Here is a 14,887-nt window from a genome sequence, read left to right on the forward strand (position 1 = left end):
CAGTTTAGGATATGTCTCAGAGCTAGCGATGCCCACAGGTCCCTAGTCTCTAACAATGTAAATCATCCATAGTGAATCATTAGTTTTTCATTCTTTGTCGTTGGATTTGGGTTTGGGTTTGGTTTGGGGGGTTTTTTTGGCATCACCCATGGCATATGGAATTTCCCAGGCCAGGAATCGAACCCACGCCACTGCAATGACAACGCCAGATCCTCAATCCATTGCACCACAAGAGAACTCCACTATTTCATTTTTCAGTTAAGAGTCAAGCCTTTTTTTTTTTTTAAAGCCCCTCATAGGCGGCACCAGCTTGACCATCCACCCTAGAACTCTAGTAGCTGACTAGGTCTAGAAGAGGCACATCCGCCACAAGCTGAGGGGTCTCTGCTCAGGTTCTGCTCAGTTCTGCTCATGGGACTCCCAGATTCTCCTCTTATCTTTCTTTTCCTTTCTTTTTTTTTTTCTTTTAGGACCACATCTGTGGCATATGGAAGTTCCCAGGCTGGTGGTTGAATCGGAGCCATAGCTGTCAGCCTATACCACAGCCACAGCGACACTGGATCCCAGCCACATCTACGACCTACACCACAGCCCACAGCAACGCCAGATCCTTAGCCCATTGAGTGAGTCCAGGAATCAAACCCTCATCCTCATGGGTACTAGTCAGGTTTGTTACCACTGAACCACAGCAGGAACTCCACCACTCCCCACTACTGCCGCCACAGAGCAAGGCAGCATGTGTGGGAGGCCTAGGCTGAGACATGGGCATCCCACACAAGCTGGTACTTCGGCACGTCTTCAAACAAATATATTTTTTTGGCTGCACCTGCAGCATATGAAAATTCCCAGGCCAGGGATTGAGCCTTTACCACAGCAGTGACCCAAGGCACTACAGTGACAATGTTGGGTCCTTAACCCTGTGTGCCACAAGAGAACTCCCAAAACAAATATTTTTAAAATACTAATTCAACAATTGTTTAGGAGCCAAGAGCTACAAAGAGAAAGAAAAAAGAAAGGAATACTGGCTCTGCTCTTCCCCAGCCTTGCATGCCTCCTGAAGCAGAGCCAAAGCCTTGCAATAATGGAACCTACCCATCTTAGAAATAGGTGTGGTGACTACCTGTCATTACCTGAGTGTGTTCCTTTGGGGATCTCATCCTTCACTCCAGCAGGTTACCTGCCAGTGCTCACTTCTCCCTTATTTCTGTTTCAGGCTTCTTGCTATTCCTTCAATACACCAAGGTCATTCTCATCTCAAGACCTTTGAACTTGCTGATTCCTCTATAAGGAACAATCTTCCCACAAATATTTTCATGACTCACTTCTTCACTTCGTTCAAGTCTCTGCTCAATTATCACCTTCTTAGAGTCTACTTCTTCCCTGGCCAGCCAAGATAAAAATACACACACACACACACACACACACACACACACACACACACACACACATCCTGATTTTTCTTCATAGTTACCTATCATCCATAGCTGTCTTCCAGGTTTCTTTTTTTTCTTTTTATGGCCTTACCCGCAGTATATGGAAGTTCCCGGGCTAGGGGTCGAATCAGAGGTGCAGCTGCCAGCCTACATCACAGCCACAGCAATGCCAGATCCAAGCTGCATCTGTGACCTACACCACAGCTTGCAGCAAGCCAGATCCTTAATCCCCTGAACGAGGCCAGTAATCAAAAAACTTGAATCCTCACAGACACTATGTCAGGTTCTTAACCCACTAAGCCACAACAGGAACTCCTGTTTTCTGTTTTATTTGTTTGTCACCCATTCTCCCATTAGAATGGTAAGCCAAGAAAGCAGAGAATTTGTCTCTTTCATTGTTGACACTGAGCAGTGCCTAGCTCATTGAAGGCACTAAATAATTATTTGAATGACAAATGAATGAATAAATGAATGGAGTTCCCACTGTGGCCCAGTGGGTTAAGGGCCTGGCATTGTCTCTGCAATGGCTCGGGTCACTGCCAAGGTGAGGGTGCAATCCCCAGCCCCACTCAGTGAGTTAAGGATCCAGTGTTGCCAAAGCTGTGGCATAGGTCTCAGCTGCGGCTCAGATTCATTCCCTGGCCTGGGAACTTCCATATGCCTCAGGTGCAGCCCCCCCAAAAAAATGAATGAATAAGTGAATGAATGACAAAGAACAGTAAACTTTCTCTATCTCATTACACTTCTACTGAAGCTGTAACCCCTCTTGTAGAGAGGGACCTAGGAAGATGGTCGCCACTTGGTCAGTCCTGCCCTCTCTGAGGAGGACACACTGCCTTAACTCCCACTGCCCCTGCCACCTTGTTTCCAGGGGCTTCTCCTTTTTTCCAGGGTCCAATAGTTACCACCACAAATGAGGCAAATGAGCTCAGAAAGACAGGCTAGACTGTCTCCAACATTGTGAGTTGTTGGAGTCATTGACTTAAAAACAGTGGTTGAATGACTGTGCACAGTTGTTCCTGAGAAAACTTTGTCTGCTCTGATCACTTATCTTAGCTGTTAACATCCTGAAGGTACTCCTGTATTCAGAGCAGACAGTTCTGAGTGTAAACTGAACCAGGGAGGCTAAGATACCATGATTTTGGAGTTTCTGCAGCGGTTCTTGACATTTTGGGGGTCACCGAGCTCTTCTTAGAATCCGATAAAAGCTAAGTGCCTCCCTTCTCCAGCCTAGCAAAATATACTTGTACACCTACAGACAAAATTATCTACAATTTCAGGGGTTCCCAGAACCCCTGAAGTCCATCTGTGACACTCACAGACAGGTGACATGGTGGTCATTTAGAAAGAAATTTGTCTGGGACTTGCCGTTGTGGCTCAGTGGGTTAAGAATCCGACTAGGATCCGTGAGGATGTGGGTTCGATCCCTGGCCTTGCTCAGTGGGTTAAGGATCCGGCGTTTCCATGAGCTGTGGCTGTGGTGTAGGTTGGCAGCTGCAGCTCCAATTGGACCCCTAGCCTGGGAACTTCCATATGCCACAGGTGTGGCCCTAAAAAGACAAAAAAGAAAGAAGGAAAGAAAGGACAAAAGGAAGGAAGAGAAAGGAAAGGAAGGAGGGAAGGAAGGGAGGAAGGGAGGGAAAGGAAAGAAAGGAAGGAAGAAAGAAAGAGAAAGAAAACGAGAGGAAGGAAGGAAGAAAAGAAAAAAGAAGGAAGAGAGAGAGAGAAATTGATCTGGAGTTCCTGTGTGATTCAGTTGGTTAAGGACCCAACATTGTTACTGCAGTGGCTTGGGTTGCTCCTGTGACTCAGGGTTGATCCCTGGCGCAGGAACTTCCGTATGCCACAGGCACCGGGAGAGACAGACAGGTAGAGAGACAGAGGAAGGAAGGAAGGTAGGAAGTGAGAGAGGGAGGGAGGAGGTGGGGGAGGTAGAGAGGAAGGAAGGAAGAGGTCTGGCCTACAGGTCAAGACCTTTATGGGACCAGGGAGGATGTGTAAGACTGGCCAAGAGCACCATTTTCTTTTAGACTTTCTATGTCAAGAGAGAAATATAGCTATTATATTTCTATGTGTTATATTATATGTGTTAAAGTGTTAAATTCTCCCCTTTTCTTTTTTGGTCTTTTTATGTTTTCAAGGCTGCTCCCGCAGCATATGGAGGTTCCCAGGCTGGGGGTCAAATTGGAGCTGTGGCCACCAGCCTACACCACAGCCACAGCAACTTGGGAATTGAGCCATGTCTGTGACCTACGTCGCAGCTCACTGCAACGCCAGATCCTTGACCCACTGAGCGAGGCCAGGGATAGAACCCACATCCTCATGGTTCCTAGTGGGATTGGTTTCTGCTGCGCCACGACGGAAACTCCAAATTCTCCCATTTTAAACATATTCCAATTGTGTAACCCTGTTTCAGGGTTGACTTCTGAGAAGGATTGCTTAGGCATTACTTTATTTTCAATCATGCGGCTTTCTTAGTCTTTCCCATTACTGCGGCCCTTCCAGAAAAGCCTAAAAAAGAGCTCAATGGTGAATGTCACTGCTTGTGGCCACAAGGGGGCAGAGTAGGTCCAAAAACAGAATGGGAATGCTGGCTGCCCCTAAACTGCAATGGACCAAGCCCTTTCTCATTTGTCATAAACACCCAGACACTCAGAGCTGTGCCTTCACTCCCATAACCTTTCTCATTCATAACCTCAGTGTGACCAGTCTCACTGACTGCCCTGCTCACCAGTCAGCATGGAAGCTCTTCTTCAACCCCCGAGGAGTGAGAAGTCTCCTCCCCATGCCTCAGGTCTGGCACATTTAGTTAAATTTGTGAGGAACACAGTACGGAGTTGGTATTATGCATGTTGTGATAGGAAGAAAGTCACCAAGACAAGTGATGGGGGGGGAAAAAAGAGTTTGAAAAAAGGAAAGCACATTCTTTTCTTACAATAGCAAATCACTTTGTTGACGAGAGAAAAGGAAGAAAATACCATTTTTTGTTGGGCCTACTGATTACACAGGTATCATCTTACTTTTTTTGCTTTTTTCTTTTCTTTTTTTTTTTTTTTTTTTTTTTTTTTTTTTGCTTTTTAGGGCCACAGCCATGGCATATGGAAGTTCCCAGGCTAGGGATCAAAGCAGAGCTACAGTTGCCAGCCTACACCACAGCTACAGCAACATGGGATCTGAGCCAGGTCTGCCACCTACACCACAGTTCTCGGCAACACTGGATCCTTAACCCACTGAGCGAGACCAGGGATCAAAGCCCCATCCTCATGGATCCTAGTCGGGTTCGTTAACCACTGAGCCGCAAAGAAAACTCCTAACTTCTTATGCCTCCTATAACTATGAAATATTTTATACTATCCCCACTTTTCCCAAAGTCACATAGCTAACAGCTTTCAAGCTGCGATTCAAACCCTGGGTCTTTCTGCTATATTCCACCACCTTTCATAAACTAAGGAAAAGAAAACCCTTTAGAAGAAACAAAGTAACAAGTAAATTAATATTGCCCAAATGGAGCCCACAGATATCCAGGGGGTGCTGGTTACAGCCAAATAGGATATAAATAAATAAGCATAACTTCCTGGACAAAGTTAGTTCTGAGTTGAATTCTGGAGGAGGTGCAGGCCGTAGATTGACAAGAGTAATAAAAGCATTAAGGAAGGAAGGAAGTCACGTGGCAAGGAGACCAACTTAGTTGAAACAGAAGAGTTTCAGGAAAAAGCAATGAGAGCTGAGGAGGAGGGAGCAGTTGTTAAACTCAGCAGGCATTTGCTAAGCCTCAGCTCTGCACAAGCTACTGAGCGGGGGGCTGGGGATGTAGCGTCTCAGCAGGAAGAGAAGAGGAGGGTGTCTGAGCCATCACAGAATACAGGAAGAATGGGGGTATCTGAGGAATAATGAATAGTAACAAGTGGTACAGGATGAGTAAAGGGAGTAAAGAAGCTGACAGCAGGAAGGCACTATGTGCTCTTTAGCAAAGGAAGGATCTGAAGAAACCATGCTTTAGAAACATTAGCTGGTAGTAAGAAGTACCAGAGAGGAAGGGATGGAGTTTGATGAAATAGCTGAGACGCTACTGCCGTGATCCAGGCACAAGGAAATGAATGCCTGGACCAGTGACAGAGAAAATGGAAAAGAAGTTCTCCCTTCAAAGTGTTCCAGTTTAGGAGTTCCTATCGTGGCCCAGCGGAAACGAATCCGACTAGGACCCATGAGGTTGCGGGTTCCATCCCTGGCCTCACTCAGTGGGTTAAGGATCCGGTGTTGCCATGAGCTGTGGGGTAGACGGAAGATGCGGCTCAGATCTGGCACTGCTGTGGCTGTGGTGTAGGCTGGCAGCTGTAGCAGCTCCGACTCGACCCCTAGTCTGGGAACCTCAATATGCTGCGGGTGAAGCCCTAAAAAACAAACAAACAAAAAAAAAAAAGTGTTTCAGTTTACACACTAGTCTTTAGCTTGGGTAATGTGACTGTCCTTGAGAAGGTCCCTGCAAAAACAGATGACTCAAATCTGAAGCACAACACCTCTACGGCGATTGCTTGAGAACTTTTGCAAAGGAAGGAGCTCTGCTCCATGGCTCTCCCAAGAACCTGTAGATTAAGAAGTTGGAAAGAACACTATATACAAAAATAAACTCCAAATGGATTAAAGACTTAAGTGTAAGACCCGAAACCATAAAACTTCTAGGAGAAAAACATAGTGCGCTCTTTGACATCAGTTTTAGCAATATTTTTTTTGAATAGGTCTCCTCAGTCAAGGGAAGCAAAAGCAAAAATAAACAAATGAAACTACATCAAACTGAAAAGCTTTTGCACAGTGAAGGAAACTGTCAAAATGAAAAGGCAGGCTACTGAACAGGAGAAGATATTTGCAAGTGATTTTCAGACGATATATCTGAAAGGGGGGTAATATCCAAAATAGCCAAAGGACCTATACAAGGACCTATATTAAAAAAATAAAAAAAAGAAACCATTAAAAATAGGCAGAGGGCCTAAATAGACGTTTTTCCGAAGAAACATACAAAGAGTCAACATATGAAAAGAGGCTCTCATCTTTAACATCACTGATCATCTGGGAAATGCGAATCAAAACCACGATCACTTCACACCTGTCAGAAAGGCTACTATCAAAAGGACCACTCATAAGTGTCAGCAAGGATGTGGAGAAAAGGAAACCCTTGGGCTCTGTTGCTGGGATGTAAATTGCTGCAGCCACAATGGAGAACAATATGGAAGTTCCTCAAAAAAATTAAAAATTAGAGCTATCACATGATCTAGCAACTCTATTCCTGGGTGTTTGTTCGAAGAAGACAAAAACACTGCTTTAAAAAGATAGGCACAACGTTGTAAATCAACTATGCTTTAATAAAAATTTTTCTAAATTAAAAAATAAAAATATATGCACCCCTGTGTTCATTGTAGCATTATTTACAGCCGTCAATATATGGAAGAAACCTAAGTGCCCATTAACAGATGAATAGATAAAAAAGAGGTGGGGTGTGTGTGAGTGTGTGTGTATACATGCACGTACATACATAGATATATATACAACAATATATGTGTGTATATGTATATATATACACAACAGAATATTACTCAGCCATACAGGAAAAAAGAATGAAATATTGCCATTTGCAACTACATGCCTGGACCTAGAGGGTCCAAGGGAAATAAGTCAAAGACAAATACTCTCAGAGTTCACTTATATGTGGAATCTGAAAAACCAAACAGATGACCAAACATAACTAAGCAGAAACAGAATCACAGATACAGGGAACAAACAGGTGGTTGTCAAAGGCAGGGGGAGGAGGGAGAGCAGAGAAGTAGGTGAGGGAGGGTCAGAAATACAAACTTTCAGTTGTAAAATACCTGAGTCGCGGGGATGCAGTGACTGCAGGGAAGGCAGTCCATGGTTATGTAATCTCTTTGTATGGTAGCAGAGGGTCACTAGACTTGTCATGATGTTCATTTTGAGATGTGCGGAAACACCAAATCACTGCATTGTGTCCCAGAAACTAACATGGTGTGGAAGGTCATTTATACTTCAAAAACAAACAAACTCGGAGTTCCCATCGTGGCTCAGGGGAAACAAATCTGACTAGTATCCATGAGGACACAGGTTCAATCCCTGGCCTCACTCAGTGGGTTAAGGATCCGTCATTGCCATGAGCTCTGTGTAGATTACAGATGCAGCTTGGATCTGGCATTATTGCTGTGGCTGTGGTGTAGGCCAGAGGCTACTGCTTTCAAATCGACCCCTAGCCTCCTTTCTTAAGGTGACCTTTTTTCATTGACCTCATCACTCTATTGATTTTATCCTTTAACTATCAGAGGAAACCCCTATTTTTATTTTTTTATTTCCAGGTTCTTTTCTTTTCCTTTTGTTTTTGCATCTTTGGGCCACACCAGCACCATATGGAGGTTCCCAGGCTAGGGGTCAAATCGGAGCTACAGCTGCTGGCCTACACCGCAATGCAGGATCCAAGCCGTGTCTGCCACCTACACTACAGCTCACCTACAAGGAATGTTTATTTGACAGTGACTTCATATTTATCACTGTAGTACCCGAAAACATAGGCAGATGAGAGTTTAAGGAGAAATGCTTAGGGATAATGTTGCTTGAGTTTCCATTGTAGCGCAGCTGAAACGAATCCGACTAGTATCCATGAGGATAAGGGTTCGATCCCTGGCCTCATTCAGTGGGTCAGGGATCTGGTGTTGCCGGGATCTGTGGTGCAGGTCACAAATGCAGCTCAGATGCCAAATTGCTGTGGCTGTGGCATAGGCCAGCAGCAGTAGCTCCAATTCAACCCCTAGCCATATGCACGGGTATGGTACTAAAAAGAAAAAAAAAAAAAGAACGATGTTTCTTGGTATTCCCTTGTGGCACAGTGGGTTAAGGATCCGGTGTTGTCACTGCTATGGTTTGGGTCACTGCTGTGACTCAGGTTCAGGTTCAGTCCCTGGCCAGGTAACTTCCATATGCTATGGGTCCAGCCAAAAAAATAAAAAGAATCATGTTGCTTTATAAAACCCTTAAGAGGAATTCCCCTGGCGGCGCAGTGGTTAACGAATCCGACTAGGAACCATGAGGTTGCGGGTTCGGTCCCTGCCCTTGCTCAGTGGGTTAACGATCCGGCATTGCCGTGAGCTGTGGTGTAGGTTGCAGACGCGGCTCGGATCCCGAGTTGCTGTGGCTCTGGCGTAGGCCGGTGGCTACAGCTCCGATTGGACCCCTAGCCTGGGAACCTCCATATGCCGCGGGAGCGGCCCAAGAAATAGCAACAACAACAACAACAAAAAGACAAAAAAAAAAAAAAAAAAAAACCTTTAAGAGCAAAAATTATCATATATCTTTGTGTGGTATTTCATCTTCTGTGTAATACAAAATTAATATTACTGCTTGATGGAATGAATAAAATAACTATTTAGCTAATGAATCCTAACTATTCACAGAAGGTGACAGAGTTGCTGTTTTTTTTTATGTGTGTGTGTGTGTGTGTGTGTGTGTGTGTGTGTTTTAGGGAAAGCAAGTTTATTTAGAGAAATACACATTCCATATGCAGAATGCAGTCCGTCTTTGAAGGCGAGAGGGGCCAATGGTAGAATTTCAATTGGAATCTCAATTTCAAAGAGAAATGCATTCAGTGCCCCTTTGCAGCCACAGAAGAAGTTGTTAAATATGACGTGAAGTCATCTAAGTCTCACCATACTTTCCCTGTGTGGGTGCCAACACGTTGGACTGAAGCCCTTTGTTCCTGTGGAGAGTCCGCCACCTCTGCCGACTTGTCCTCAGGAATGTCGTTCTAGAAATAAACCAGCTTTCTCCCTGGGGTCTCTGAGTCATACATAGAAGTTAATTCATTGGAGCAACGGGCTTTTCTTAGGCCCTTTGTAAAAGTATTTCAGGGAGTCCCTCATGGGGAGGCAGAAAAAAAAAAAAAGTCGGGTTCCTCTTCAGTTTCTTTCCAGCTCTTGTCTCATTTCCTCTCTTGGTGCTTCCTCCACTACCTTATATTTGGCTTTTACTGACAAACTTGAACTCCAGACCCAGACCCCAATTCCTGAGTTAGTGTTGCCTGAAGAAGGAAGTAGACCAGCAAAGTCTCATTTCCCCACCTACCTAGTTCCGTTCCTTCCGATTTGGAGTCAGATCCACTTCCCTAGACCATACTTGTCTTCTTGGCCGCTAATCACACTTGTGAGATATAGTATGTCCATGGCAAACTTGTATAATCTGTGTCAGAGGTGGAGCTCAGGAATTCATCTTTTTTTTTTCTTTTAGTCTTTTTAAAATTTATTTTTGGAGTTCCCATCGTGACGCAGTGGTTAACGAATCTGACTAGGAACCATGAGGTTGCAGGTTCAATCCCTGGCCTTGCTCAGTGGGTTAAGGATCTGGCATTGCCGTGAGCTGTGGTGTAGGTGGGAGATGTGGCTTGGATCCCGCAATGCTGTGGCTGTGGCATAGGCTGGCAGCTACAGCTCAGATTCAACCCCTAGCCTAGGAACCTCCATACACCGCAGGTGTGGCCCTAGAAAAGGCAAAAAGACAAAAAAAAGAAAAAAGAAGGAAAGAAAGAAAGAGAAAAGAGCTCTAAAATTTATTTTTTATGACAGACGGAATAAATGAATACATTTTTCACTATGAAATGACAGCATAAACTTGAAGTCCCCCTTGTTACTAAATATTTAACTTGTATTGCCCTGTTAGTTTTTGGCTGTTTTCATATTCGAGGATGTTTCTGAAGTACAAGAAATACATAAATACAATAAAATTCAAACACTGTAGGAGTATGAATAGTAAAAATGGGGTATATCTCAGAACTCCATCCCATTTCCACTCCTGCCCACTATTAACAGTTTGATGGTAGCCTTGCAGAGACTTGTAAAAGGCATTTCCATACATATGTGTGTACTGAGGCTAACAGTCTTGTTTATCTATAAATGGGTTTAAACCATACATCTGTTCTAGAACTTTCTTTATTCACTTACTACCTCCTAGCTTTCCATGTCAGTACACTTAGCTCTACTTTGTTTGTTAGTAGCTGCAAAATACTCTGTAGTCTGTGCCACAGTTTATTTAAACATTCCCCTGTAGATGGGCATGGAATTGCTTCCTGTTTGGGGTTTTGAATATTTGTTATCCCAACAATGCTAAACTGAACATCTTTGCATATTATCCAAGAATATCTCTAGGCTATCTACCTAGAGGTAGAATTTATGGGTCTATTTAAAATTTGGTATTTTTCAAAATTTGCAATTAAATAATTAAACACTTGAACCACTGTTTCCCTTTCTTCTGCAGAGAGTGCTATCCTGGGAACTGACATTGACCTTCAGACTATAGACAATGATATTGTCAGCATGGAGATTTTCTTCAAAGCCTGGCTGCAAAACAGTGGAACAGACCGAGAACACGTCCACCTTCTTCTTCCTTCGCGGAGTTTCAGCAACATTTCCAGAGCCAGAGATAATCCAAGTACACATCCCCCAAAGACATAGTATATAGACTGTGATTATCCTAGTCTAGGATTAGGACTCTAGACTGGTAAATCATCAGAATACAGAGTAGCTGAGGTTTAGGATCAGAGGAGGATCGGATGAGGCTGTTCAGTGTTAAGTAGGAGGAGTAAGAAAAGAATTTCTAAAAAATAACCACAGTTGGAAAACTGAACCTAATTGAGCCCAGACAGCATGGTTAGCCCAGTTAGTTTCAGCCTGAAGACACACCCTTAAATAATAAGACATCAGCTACACTCCATAAGAACACAATGAATCATATATTTCTCAAGTTTTCCTTTTTGATGTGGCAGATGTTACTGACCTTATACTTTGAGGTAAGCTGGTACTTTAACAATAGCAATAGGGTCTGTGAGGAGAGGAAAAGACTCACAATTAAATAAAGATTAAATAGAAGTCTTCTTGATTGGAGATACCAAATTGAAAGGAACTAAAGCAGCTACAGAGAAAGCCCCAGGGCGGGGATAAAGAGTGGCCCTAGACCATGTTCACAAAGTATGTTTTGGAGGTTGTGGGAACCACGAGGTCAATCTGGCATCCCAGGCGTTCCAGCAAGGTCCTGGATATTGTTCTGGCTGGCAGCGATACCTAATTCAGGTCCCACTGGATTGTAGGGATACAGCCATTTCTAGTCTCCATCCCCTTTGAAGGTTGGCTTGGGACCTGGAAGGCAGGGCCTGCAAATGGACCCATCAGTTGTCAGCCACAGCTCCAAAGGGAAGAGGCTAAATTGCATCTTCTCCTTTAGGGGTGGGAGCTTAATGAGGAATATGGGTACAGACTTCCACCCCCAAAGGGAAAGACACATCTCAGTCCTTTCTTTCTGAGGATAGCAGTCAGGTTCTTTTTTTTTTTTTTTTTTTTTTTTTTGCCTTTTTTTAGGGTCGCACTCACAGCATATGGAAATTCCCAGGCTAGGAGTCAAATCAAAGCTCCAGCTGCCAGCCACAGCCACAGCCTCCGTAACTTACGTCCAAGCCACGTCAGCAACCTACACCACAGCTCACGGCAACACCAGATCTCCAACCCACTGAGTGAGGCCAGGGATCAAACCCTTATCCTCATGGATACTAGTCGTATTCATTTCCACTGCATCACAATGGGAACTCCCAGCATTCGGGTTCTTAACCTCCCTACCCCTCCCACACCTCAGTCTAGGGCCTGAGATGCTTTAACAACTTACCTTGATTTCACTGTCTTTCTTTGGTGTGAAAATTCTTCTTCCTAGGACCTCCTTTCCACCCTTTGTCCAAGGTTAATAGTACCAATGGCTCTGGGTCCCATCCTCTGGAATTTACTTCTTGTCTATTTCCCCCCAAGCACTGTGTTAACTCCTTTCCTTGCATTATCCCGTTTCATCTTCATACCAACAACATGATGTAAGTACTGTTTCCATATATCATTGAGTCTAAGATGCAGTCAATTATAAGAGAACACCATTATTTTATGTACCTAAGAGAAAAACTGTGCCTATTAAATGTGACACAGTGCTTTTTTACCATTAGAAGTATTATTTTATTCTTACTGAGAGAGTTCTTTTAGGTTAGAATAGTGAATAAGGGTTAAGAGTGTCTGCCTGGTCAATGTTAACTATAAGACACATGTAGAGATGGTAGTAAGTGGGAAAAAATGTATCTTAAAATCAGTAACTATAATATTACCTTTTTTTGACAAACGAGAAAACAGAGACTTAGAGAAATTTAACATTTCCTCCAGGGCTGCACAGAAAATTAATAGCCAAGCCAGAATTTGAAGTGAGGCAACTCCATGGCCTATTATTAACCCTTAGGATTAGAAATCTATATTTTGGGAGTTCCCGTCATGGCTCAGTGGAAACAAATCTGACTAGCATCCACGAGATCCCTGGCCTCACTCAGTGGGTTAAGGATCTGGCATTGCCGTGAGCCGTGGTGTAGGTCACAGACATGGATCTGATCCCGCATTGCTGTGGTTGTGGCAGAGGCCAGCGGCTACAGCTCCGAATGGATCCCTAGCCTGGGAACCTCCACATGCCACGGGTGCAGCCCTAGAAAGACAAAACAAACAAAAAAAGAAATCCATATTTTGTACATATGACTTCTTCTCAGCCCAGAGAACAACTCATCAAACTTGGGTCTATGGCCTCCAGAGCCTAGGACCTTACTCGCTATGCAACCTGACTCATGCTGGGCAATTGTGAGCCACAGGGCTGTCTTGTGCTGGGCACTGCTTTCATTAGCAGGGCTGGGGCCATCCAAAGCCAGGAACTCCTGCAAACCGCCTTTTTTTCTACTATTGCATGGCATTCGTCCATGGTTGCTTTGAGAATTTCTCTACTTTGCCCTCTGTTTTTCCATGGCTTTCAGCACCAGGGTCAGAGCCAGAATGCTTATCTCCATTTGCAATCTTTTTTTTGGAAATCCACAGGTCTTCGGGGTAGGTAGTAAAACTTAGATCCTCTTTGGCCGAGGAGGTCACTAGAATCCAGATGCTCAGGCACAACTGGAATGAGGTCCAAAGAAAGCAGGCCTCCTCTGGAGTGGGTGTGACCCACACAAGGGTTTATACAAGCACAATAAAGACCATATTATAATTATCCACTGTTTTAAAAACTGATGCAGGAGTTCCCATTATGGCTCAGTGAATTAAAAATGCAACTAGTATCCATGAGGATGTGGTTCAATCCCTGGCCTCATTCAGTGGGTTCAGGATCCGAGGTTGCCACAAGCTGTGGTGTAGGTCACAGATACGGCTTGGATCTGGTGTTGCTTCAGGTGCTGCCTTCAAAAAACAAACCAAAAACCCCTAGTATCAGCTCCATCCCCAGACACCTCAGTTTTACTGGTATGAGGTAGGGACCAGATATCGGTACCTTTTAGAAGTGCACTAGGTGATTCTTAGGACAACCAGAGTTGAGATCCTCAGGCAGATGAGCACAGCTGTCTAGTCCTGAAGCCTAGGGACCCAACAGTGGAGGAGTCAGACACAGAGGAAATGAGGAGGCTGGAGTCCTAGGCAAAGTTCCTTCTGACTTCCTGGACTCCAGGACATGCATGGCCAACAGCTCTCTCACCCAGAATTGATGTCTATGCTGGGCCCAGAAGAGCTGGCCAGATCTGACATCTATTCTAGCATCCTATTTTTTTCTACGTTATTTCTACTTTAGTTTTTATCTCATGTTGCAGTTACTACAGTCATTTCATAAATCACTAACATCAACTACTCACCTTCTTACAAGTACACAAACATGCATATATGCATAGTTTGTTAACAGTGATGCTTGAAAAAAATGCACAACCTAAAAGTTGAGAGTTTTTTGTTTTGTTTTGTTTTGTTTTGTCTTTTTAGGGCCATGCCCATGGAATATGGAGGTTCCCAGGCTAGGGGTCAAATCAAAGTTCCAGCTGCCAGCCACAGACACAGCAACGAGGGATTCAAGCCAAGTCTGTGACCTACACCACAGCTCATGGCAACGCTGGATCCTTAACCTGCTGAGCAAGGCCCAGGGATCGAACCACACATCCTCATGGATACTTGTTGGGTTCGTTAACCACTGAGCCATGATGGGAACTCCAAGAGTTATGTTTTTTTTTGGTGGACAAAACTGAGGACTTAAGCAAGGGACTCAGCCTCTCAGATAGCTATAAGGGACTGCTCCAAAGAAGTAAGGAAGGAGCCAGGGTATATAGGAGTTTTTGCAATAAAGACCAGGTAGTTGGAGCATCAAAAGATTACTGTTGGAGTTCCCATTGTGGCACAGTGGGTTGATGATCTGGCTTATCTCTATGTCATTGCTGGTTCGATCCCTGGGCCCAGCGCAATGGGTTAAAGATCCAGCATTGCCACAGCTGAAGCTCAGATTCGATCCCTGGCCTTGAAACTTCCACATGCTGCGAGTGCAGCTGAAAAGGAAAGGAAAAAAAAAAAAAAAGAAAGAAAGAAAGAAAGATCACTACTATT

The 14,887-nt window shown here is 44.1% G+C and overlaps 1 protein-coding gene across 4 annotated transcripts in view; it reads left to right on the top strand.

Moving 5' to 3' along the window:
• Positions 1-14,887, top strand: part of M1AP (meiosis 1 associated protein) — an 82,233-nt gene that overhangs the window by 42,912 nt on the left and 24,434 nt on the right. For all 4 annotated transcript variants that reach the window (XM_085018857.1, XM_085018858.1, XM_085018856.1 and 1 more), the window contains exon 5: positions 10,734-10,907. In XM_085018857.1, coding sequence (XP_084874983.1) covers positions 10,734-10,907 — 174 coding nt within the window. The remainder of the gene's footprint in view (positions 1-10,733; positions 10,908-14,887) is intronic.

The sequence above is a fragment of the Sus scrofa genome, chromosome 3 (assembly GCF_054392235.1).
Source record: "Sus scrofa isolate SSC_HxYL_T2T_F1_AM1 chromosome 3, Sscrofa_HxYL_maternal_Yorkshire_Landrace_v2.0, whole genome shotgun sequence".
Classification (NCBI taxonomy): domain Eukaryota; kingdom Metazoa; phylum Chordata; class Mammalia; order Artiodactyla; family Suidae; genus Sus; species Sus scrofa.